The following is a 9,377-nucleotide window of genomic DNA, read 5'->3' on the forward strand; positions in this document are numbered from 1 at the left end:
TTACTTGTAACTGTTTATTAAAGTGGTAGCATGTGAGCATGTTTTTGAGCTTAATCTCTTACCTTTCTTTAGTACCTCTTGCTTTTCTACTTGAGTAGAATTATGTGAACGAAAATATAGAAAGGCAAGGGATTTAAAAAGAATCAGGTGGTTTTATAAAATTTTCGGTAGAACCTAAGATTATAACGTTTTGAAACTTATGTGTGTAATAAAACGATGGCATTGTTGCACTTTCCATCAATACATAGTTCATTGTTTACCATTGTTATCCAAGCTCATTCCAATATTAATTCTCATTATTTCTCACCCAGTTAAAATATCATTTTTGTAATGCAACACTTAGTTGCACCACCTAGCTACTATGAACCTTTTTGCACACACCCTCTATACATTTTCAAGATGTTTCATTAATTTCAGAAGATTAATTGCAAATCTTTGCTTTAGATGAATGTTTTTGTAACAACACTGTTCATGATTTTATCCAGCATTTTTATATTTCATTTATATTCACCTCACTCACCACGGCTGTACTTTGTCGATCTCCAAGGCAGAAGTAGATTGTGCGATCAAACCTCGATTTTAGGTCTGTGGTTCACAATCTGTGATCTGCATGCACATGGATCAGCATCGTCCTTGCATCCCACCGTCCGTAAGCACCAACAGTCGAGACAGATCTCACTGTAATTAGCTGCAAATTCCATGCACAAACACCAAGTTTCTCAGAGGAGAAACCAACATCAGGATTAATGCAGTTCACCTAGGCCTGGGCACAAGCACAAGTAGACTGACCCAGTGTTCATTTCAGAGTTGATGGCACTTTTTAACACGTGCGTACAGTTGACGGTTCTAACACCACAAATGGTTTGGGACGGTTTCAATATGTCTACACTAACAAGCCTGCTTGGCAGAACAACTCATCCAAATTATATCCCATACCATCAACAGGTGAGCACGATTCACCAGTAAGCATTCCAGATTCTACGCTGCAGGCAGTTGTCCGACAACTGGGTTCACTCGGCACGTAAAAGATGGTGTGATACTAATAAGTGTGCATATGGTACAGGCAAGTTGGTTTTAAAAAGGCTCCCAGGTTAAAAATTATCCAAGACAAACTATCATAGAACATTGTTGCATCGCAGACAAGACCGACTTAAAATGATTCCTACAAGACTGTTTACATCGGGGACTATGTCCGATGTAATACTGTTCCACAAGTGAACAGTAATTGCCTCTTCGGAAATTTTGGTCAGCAGCTCCCGTTGTTGTTCTTTCTGAATGTCATCTTTAGGCGCATCAAAGTACCTAGCCACAAGAAAGAAAGATACTTTATAAGCATACATGGAGACCAGAGTTCTCGAAATGCCACGCCAGGTACGAAATTTAAAAAATAGATTTAATCAGTTTTAAAGCAGGAGATTGAAATTACTTTGAGATCCCAGAAGACGTCAACGGGAAAAACGTGAACGGCCCTTGAATATTCAACAATTCAGGAAATTGATTCCATGTGCTGCCCTTTTCATCGAAAGCGGAGTTAGCAACTCGTGTCAATAGATCCGCTCCATTATATTGAGGTAACGTCTCATCATAGGTCTTCGTGAATTCCTCCATGCACTTCTTCAGAAATAGACTAAAAGTTCAAAGACAATTTCACGATAATAATGAAGTCAAGCACAGATATATTCGGGTAATTCCAAATTGCGGAAAACACTGGTTCCATTTAAACTACGAAATTGATGACATGCATGTTTAGTTGTGAGAAATTCAGCTTATTTAGCCTGACAGCGAAAAAGCTATGTCCAGCCCAAGCTGGATATGTTTCAAACAAACAAAAAAAATATGACCAGCTTAAATGATCGAGGAAAAGGCGCAAGTCCTAACCTGGATTTCTCAAAGATCAAAACGGCCCCGTTGAGTCGTGATTCTCCAGTCACAGTTATTTCTGAACCCACAGTATTGTGTAGACTGTTCAAAGGTCTCGACACAAGCATATCCATATCCAAGTATATACCTCCAAACCTGCATAAATCCCAATCGTTCACCATCATCAGGGTCCTGTGGTAAGGAAATAAAAAATTTGAGTATGAAAAAAACAAACCAGGAATACTATCTGTTCCACTCAAATCACGGATTCAGATTTCGAAAGAACCCTTGCAGATACTCAGAAACTCACTTGTAAAGAGCTGCCAATCTCAGGAGTTCAGTAAAATGCAAGTGAAAGAGTGGGTTTTCTTTCCATTTTGGCAAACTCGCAGTTAAAATATGGGATGGAGTGTCTACAAAGAGCTCTTGCACATTTGGTCGCACCACAGCGACCTTGTACCTACAAATAAATAAATCCAGTGAGCATATTAGCAGAATGATAATGATCCTGCACACACTACTGCAATCAATTGCTAAACAACAAAGCAATTGAAGAACCAATTCTGCTCAGTTAAACTCAGATAATACAAAGAACGTATTGATGAACATCGTACCCTTCTTTCAGGAATGTGCTGAAGAAGTTAAATTCAAATGTGTCTGAGAAAACAACCACACAAGCGTCAATGTGAAAGCGAAAAAGGCTTTCCAACACCCGTTGATGTCTAGCTGTGAAGCCCCATGCAGGAGTAGTCCAAGCCATAAAGACATTCAGAGAGCATCTCTCTTGCCCCAGAAAATCTTCCATAAATTTTGAGAAGGAGAGAGATCCTATTCCAGGATAATATCCCCATTGCATCTCATCTGCGTTACTCTCGGAGCTCAACTCCAAGGATTTTCCTGCCCCACTCACACCCATTAAATTCTCGTGACTGGCTAGATCGCTATTTACAGCTAGAACAGGCTTTCTGTTCTCTTCCTTCTCCTGCATTGAATCACTGGATGCCTCCACTGCTGAGGCTCGTCTACCCACCTCAAAATCTGCCACAGTGACAGTAGCAGGGAGGTTGCCTCTCAAAAGCACCTTGGGTTGCAGGCCATCACTAAAACGATCTCCTCTGATAGCTCGCAACATGTCGTTGTCAGTCTTCGTCATCCAGGTTCCAGGAGTTGTGTCAGGATCTTGTAACATTGGGTTATTGACAGGATCGATTGGATCGAATGCACTTCTTCCCTTCTTCAGATGAGCACCTAACTTCTTCGAGGGAATTGGCTTGTCTAGTAATCCATCCTCGTTCAGCAGCAACGCGTCCTCTATTACCCGTACACCTTCGAGGCGTCGCTGAACATCGTCATCTATCAACTCATCATCGCTGTTGAACCGCTCTTTCCAGTTCTCAACAACCTCCTTGTAACCTCGTAATTGCAACACAGCCACCTTCGCTGCATCCTTGTCCTCTGCATCGGCATGCTTGTCATCCAAAATTCTACCAGACTTGACGATGACAGTTGAGTTCTTAGTTTCTCCTGTACTAAAAGAGTCAACGTTTTCCAAGGACCTCTTTCTAACACCCACTGCATGATCCCAGAAGAATGAGCTCTTCCTCTTTTCCACGTCCACTCCTAAACCTTTCCCAAAACCTTTGTGAAGAGTGTCAGCGATTATATCCTGCCGGCTCCTCAATTTACCATCAAGAACCCAATCCGGAACGCCATTTACCTTTGCCATGTTGTCCTGTTTGGATTCATGCCTTGTTGATTTGCTCCTAACTTCATTAGTAGGATTGGTGCTATTCTCACTATTTACACGACCACTACCTAGCGACTTGACAAAGGCCACCTTCTCAACTCCTCGTTTCGCAGACACCGCTGAAATTTTACTATTAACAACCGCCTGTCCAGATTTCTTGGAGGAATCAGGCTCGTTTTCACCTGTTTGAAACTCCTCATCTACAATTAATGCGACTGCCAGATCCGAGTCTCCCTCTTCTTCGACAATTCTATCGTCTACATCGATATCAAGGCGATCCTGACCGGCATCTTCATCTTCATCCTCGTCATCTCCCATCTCGTCTCCGTCCTCTATCTCCTCATCGCCACTTTCTCCCTTTTCGCCGTCTTCGACGCCTTGTACAGCACCCATTTTCCTTCCGAGCTTGCTCTTTTCGACCGCTCTTACTTTTCCAGTTCCCGGATCCAATACCGCATTATTCCCTGCCCTGGAGTTTTCCTTCCACCAAGCCTGCTCAGCTCCGACGCCCGCGCCTGTTTTACCCGAAGTAAAGGACAAGAGCCAAACCCGTCTCAATGTGACATTCAGAACCACCACATCGAAACACAAAGAATAGAAAATCTGTAACAGGCTGCTGCTGCACTAGGACAAGAGTCTTGATCATGTGTCCGAGGCGTGAAATTGGTAAAATCAGCCCAAAACGCAAAAATAAACAGAGGAATTATCATACTTAAATGTTCAGGATAGGGAGGATATAATTGGAAGTTGTTACAGGCTAACAGACACGTACAGCATAAAAATCTTTTCCCTATTTCCTAATCAACCGAGACATTCTGCAAAGAGGTGCATCGTTTGAACTAGAAACATGCGTTTGCTAAAGCACTGTTTTCGAGGACAGAATAAGAAATTCAACACATTCCACTACCTGCTTGGATGTGCACGAGAAGAAAGTTTCAGATGCAAAACCTTGACAGGGCTCGAGTTCAAACAGAAGTAGAGACACAAACCTGATTTTGTGTGCTCAAGAGGGCTGAGCTTGGATCCTTGTGGGGCCCCGATTAAACATGCTTGCAAGAAAGCAACGACAGCAAACAGAAGTAAACCAACGACGATCAGAAATGTATAGATTCTTGAATTCGAGTGCCGTGAGGGGAAAGATGATGACGAAGACAGTCTCGACAAAGACCTATTTAATGAAGGGGAAGGCCCCAAGTGCCGAGGCCTGGGCATTTTGATCCTACTACGAAAGCTCAGTCGCCCAATTCCTCGTCCTCAAATGTTCGGGTGGAGGGACCTCACACCTCAGATGACACTGGTAACTGCGGCCTCCCAACCACTAGCTTCAAAGCCGCACATCTCATCTCTCGTCAGTGCAATCAACCCTCTTGACGAAATCGCTATGGTAGCAATCGAAACAAGCAAGATATTGAAATAAGCCTCAAGATATGCTTAGCGTATGTAATGCAGTCCTGGACAACTATAGCATCGATGTTAGCATCTGACTTCCGTTCCCTTTCCACACCGCCGAAGCATTGAAGCTAAGGAACGCAGCAGACAACGTATTATCCCTCACAATAAGCTGACCTCCTTCATACAGAAAGACTTGCATCAGCCGCACTGGAAAAGTTGAGCACTTCTCTCTCAAGTACCCCTCCTTTGAGACGCTGCCATCATTCCCCAACACACTAGTGAGGATCCGAGGCACAACGCAGTTCCCACAACCATCAACGTGATGTCGTTTTCGTCGTATTCAATTCCCGATGGTTACGCAACCGATCAACTTCGTATCTCTCATTCTAAACTCGGTTTCCATCAACAGCGTTTCCAATTTGCGAAAACCTCAATACACTTCAATCAGTTGCACCCAGAAAGTGCAATTGACACTCCCTCCTCACAGGAATCTCAAATGACTCTCCATTACCCTGTGCGCAACAACCAGCCCCCTCCGCTCTCAGAATCACTCTCAGTCACTTGTTCCACAATCACCTCCCTTCAATTGCACTCCCTCGGTCGCCACATTCGATTCACTCAGAACTGCAACCCCAAAACAATGAACCGACAACGCCTTCCGGTACAGGAACTCAGCGGGAGAAGTCTTCCAAGACGCAGAGTCCAATCCGACACCTCAACCATCTTTAGCAGCTCACAGACTCAAAGCTGCAAACCCCTCGGGCCTCTCCTCTCCTCTCCGTCACGGTCTTAGTGCAGAAGATGTTGATAGTCGTCCTCTCTTCTCTCTCTCTCTCTCTCTCTCTCTCTCATTCTTCTGCTGCTTCTGCGTGGGCAGATGTTTTGGAATGGTCAGGGCATTGAGCGGGTCACTTCCATTTCCCCTGTTGCAGCTGCTTTCCGGTCCCAGCTTTGCAACCAGAGTTCGCCTGGTAAAGGCTGCAGGCGCAGTAATTATAACGTGGGGGGCCCAGCCTGTGCCTCTCGCCATCGGCACTGGACGGTACAACGACAGCAGCAGCAGCCTTCCTCCATCAAGTATGGTTTTTCAGTTGCTGACGCTGACCATCACCTGCGCCGAAAATGAAGAATGAACTCTGGATCGAGAGCTTTTGGATCCAGTCCTGCTGCAGAACTGCTACCCTTACTTCCAGCAGCAATAGGCTGCCACAGCACCTGCACGGTGAAAAAGAATCCGCCGGTCCCACTTCTTCAATGCCAAAGCAGACACCTCTACGGCCAGTACCGCAATGAAGCCGGTCTACGGGCAATCCCACAACATAGGTCAGGTGTATTTGCAAAATCTGATCTCGAACTTGCGTATGTGGACCCCAATTTTGTCAAACACATGTCTCTTCCAACAACCGCATCGAATCAGAGAGACGTAAAAATAAAAATAAAAATAAAATATAGGGAGGGTCAGATAGTTCTCATCCACGGTCATCCGCGACGAGCTGCCCATCTCAGCCATACCCTACTGCTTGTGCCACCAACTCCCCGCGATCTGCCGCATGTCGTGAAGGTACCAGCACGGCCAAACAAGTGTGGGACTTCACACGCCGGATGTCGGATTCCGGTGTGGTAACGAGAATACGAACTCCTCTCGGGCCCAGCACAGTAAAGCGCCGAACGCTCCAGAGGATTGTAGCCGGAGGGTTGCAGGTCTCGCTGCTGCAATAAGTCCTTCAAAGCGACTGCACTGCATTGGAAATGAATAGCATGGCATTGCATTCGCAAAGCCAACAGCATTAACATGGCAGGGTAGGGGAGGGCAAGGTGGCAGAGATTTCAATGCGCCTGGGGCCACGCGAGCGATTTCTGGCGCTTGAATCCCCCCTCCCACCCCCGCCAAATTTCGAACCTCTGTCCCAGTCAAAGGGATCCCGCATCCGATACCCGCGCCAACACGTCCCATCCCCGTTGTTCCCTCCCCCCACTCCCCGCCCATGCCCGTCTGGGTCAACTCCCTTTGACTCCCACAGGTGCTGTTACTTTTTTCTGACCCCAGTGCCTTTTTGATGCCTCCCCCTTTCTGGCTCTGGCTTCATTATTCTGTGATTGCATTATTGAGACCCAATTATTAGCTTGTTTTCAGCACCGTTCCCTGAATGTCTCGTAGACTTGAACCCCCCTTTGGTGAGAGCCTTTTGGGGGGGGGGGGACAACTTTACTTGAGCTATTTTTCAATTCCTTGATTCTAACATTGTGAATTCTCAACATTTGATTGTCTAAAAGCACCGGGCTTTATTCTTACTTGCAGTGACCAAGCTTTACGTTTTTTTTTGGAATTAGGATTAGAAGTGTAGTAATTAACTTATAAGGTTTTTTTTGGCATCTGGATAGCTTACAAATTGTATGTGTACTTAATACAAGGATTGCTTGATTGCTATCTACAACAAACAACATCAATTATTACAAATAGTTTAAACTCATCACATGATTCTCTAGATGTCTTTGATTAGAGAATAGAAGATACATATAGTATGTCAATATTATATATATATATATATATATATATATATTTATTAAGTTTGATGATTTAAAGACCATCAAAAAAAAAGTCATAGTTACTAAATTTTTTAAAAAATGATAGTGCGGCAATATTTTAAGAATGTAATCTTAACTCTCATTTATATTTTAAGACAAAGAAGCAACATTAATCATACCTATTGTTTAAATTTTTTTGAAAAATATGCATAGTTACAAGATTTATAATTACATTAAAATATACAAATAAATAATAAATTTACAGTTATAAGTAAGAAAAATACATTACTAGTAAGTTAGAAAAAAACTTTTGAGAAAGATGAATGCAACTCAGACTTTAATAAATATTGATCTTGTATTGAAATCAACTTAGAAGTTATATAGATATGATCATTTACACTTGTCAATCATATCATAGGTAAAGAAACACTATTTTTATTAATTAAAACTTCTTGTTAATCAAATGCAGACACTATTTGGATGTAATTCATTAAGTAAATAAATGCCAAATCTTAAGTCTAGCAAAAATCCCTCACTTAATTTGTTGACAACACAAAAAAAATCAAAAATTGATTAAACAACAGTGATGGTTTCATGATAGTTGTAGAATAGGCTATTAATAGTTAAAATAATTTTCTTCATAAGTCAATTTATTTTAGAAATGATTTAGAATATAATTATATAAAAATAATGAGTAGCAAAGGTTGATTGTGTGTTTGTTATCAATCTTTTAATCAAACAATTAATTTTCTTAATTTATTTTTTATTTGATTATATAATTATATGTCTATGACATATATACTTATTCTAATATTAACTAATATGATTAAATAGAAGTAGATAAAAGTATATTTATTTTATAATATTTTTTAAAGTAGCTTTTTAGAAGCTTCACAGATGCTGCTTTGACTTAATATGTGTTTGTAGTTGATTAGTAGGTTAGAAACTTGGATAACAAGTAAACCATGTATTGATAGCATGTGGAATAAGTTAATTATATGATGCACATATAGAAAACTTACCTTGCAAGTTAAGATACATATCTTTAAAAGTCAATATATTTTGGAGGTCTTACAGAACATTGCCACTTAGCTCCTAGTTAAGGATATATATGGAGGCAAGAGTGAAGCCTTTTTCATTCTCATGAATGCCTTTTTAGTCTTTAGTCTTATTTCAAGACTTTCTAGTCTTCTTACCTTTTGTAATAGCCATTCTAGTTTAATACTATATCATCTTTGAATGATTTTTTAGTCTTTTTGAGTGACATAAGAGTGTATTAAGGTTTTCTTTCTTTGAGATTTATGTCCTTGAAATTACATTGGTAAATTTTGATAATGCTTCTTTAAGTTACTATAGAATCAAAAATATAAATATTAATAAATTGTATGAATAAAATCTTTATAAGATAAAATTAATGGTTTAATTTTAGTCAATTAAAGATAGATAATAGAAAGATATTCAAACATAAAAAATTAAAAAATTAAAAAATATTAATTTAATAAAAATCTTAAACAATAGTTGTGATTCTAAAATAATTATTTAAAAAGAAATATATAAATATTATATATTTTGAAAAATATTTTATTATTTATTATTATTTTTAATACAATATAATAGGTAGAATTGTTTTTAAAACAAATTTATATGGAATTTATATCTCATTTTATAATATATATGATACTTGTGTATTTAAAAATAAAATAATTAAATATATAGTTTTTATATCAATTACCAATAATATATTTTATAATTATTTTTTTACTTTAGATCCTCAAAAAATTATAAACTAAATATTAGCTACCTTGACATTCATGACATCTAAAACATCTAAATCCAAGTGTGTGAGGGTCTG

General features: G+C 40.1%; 2 protein-coding genes across 2 annotated transcripts; both read right to left on the bottom strand.

Moving 5' to 3' along the window:
• Positions 1 to 743: 743 nt before the first annotated feature.
• LOC112282665 (uncharacterized protein At4g19900) lies at positions 744 to 5,838 on the bottom strand. Its single transcript, XM_024520586.3, has 6 exons — positions 4,597 to 5,838; positions 2,475 to 4,122; positions 2,171 to 2,320; positions 1,879 to 2,016; positions 1,427 to 1,627; positions 744 to 1,302 (listed from the first exon to the last, which is right to left on the bottom strand). The coding sequence occupies exons 1-6, from the start codon at positions 4,817 to 4,819 to the stop codon at positions 1,116 to 1,118; spliced, it is 2,547 nt and encodes an 848-aa protein (XP_024376354.1). The 5' UTR covers positions 4,820 to 5,838; the 3' UTR covers positions 744 to 1,115.
• A 320-nt stretch (positions 5,839 to 6,158) lies between these two features.
• LOC141045427 (uncharacterized) lies at positions 6,159 to 6,787 on the bottom strand. Its single transcript, XM_073534330.2, has 2 exons — positions 6,512 to 6,787; positions 6,159 to 6,299 (listed from the first exon to the last, which is right to left on the bottom strand). Exons 1-2 carry the CDS (start codon positions 6,785 to 6,787, stop codon positions 6,183 to 6,185), a joined length of 393 nt encoding a protein of 130 aa, XP_073390431.2. The 3' UTR covers positions 6,159 to 6,182.
• Positions 6,788 to 9,377: the final 2,590 nt, after the last annotated feature.

This window comes from Physcomitrium patens, chromosome 5, assembly GCF_059467195.1.
Source record: "Physcomitrium patens ecotype Gransden chromosome 5, ASM5946719v1, whole genome shotgun sequence".
NCBI lineage: Eukaryota > Viridiplantae > Streptophyta > Bryopsida > Funariales > Funariaceae > Physcomitrium > Physcomitrium patens.

Bases quoted from the DNA above. Each gene is read 5' to 3' on its own strand.
- LOC112282665 (XM_024520586.3), bottom strand. From the start codon at position 4,819: ATGCCCAGGCCTCGGCACTTGGGGCCTTCCCCTTCATTAAATAGGTCT. The intron at 2,017-2,170 runs GTGAGTTTCTGA...GGATTTATGCAG, and splicing joins AGATTGGCAGCTCTTTACAA to GTTTGGAGGTATATACTTGG. The intron at 1,303-1,426 runs GTAATTTCAATC...TCTTGTGGCTAG, and splicing joins ACGTCTTCTGGGATCTCAAA to GTACTTTGATGCGCCTAAAG.
- LOC141045427 (XM_073534330.2), bottom strand. From the start codon at position 6,787: ATGCTGTTGGCTTTGCGAATGCAATGCCATGCTATTCATTTCCAATGC. The intron at 6,300-6,511 runs GTATGGCTGAGA...GATTGCCCGTAG, and splicing joins TTGGTGGCACAAGCAGTAGG to ACCGGCTTCATTGCGGTACT.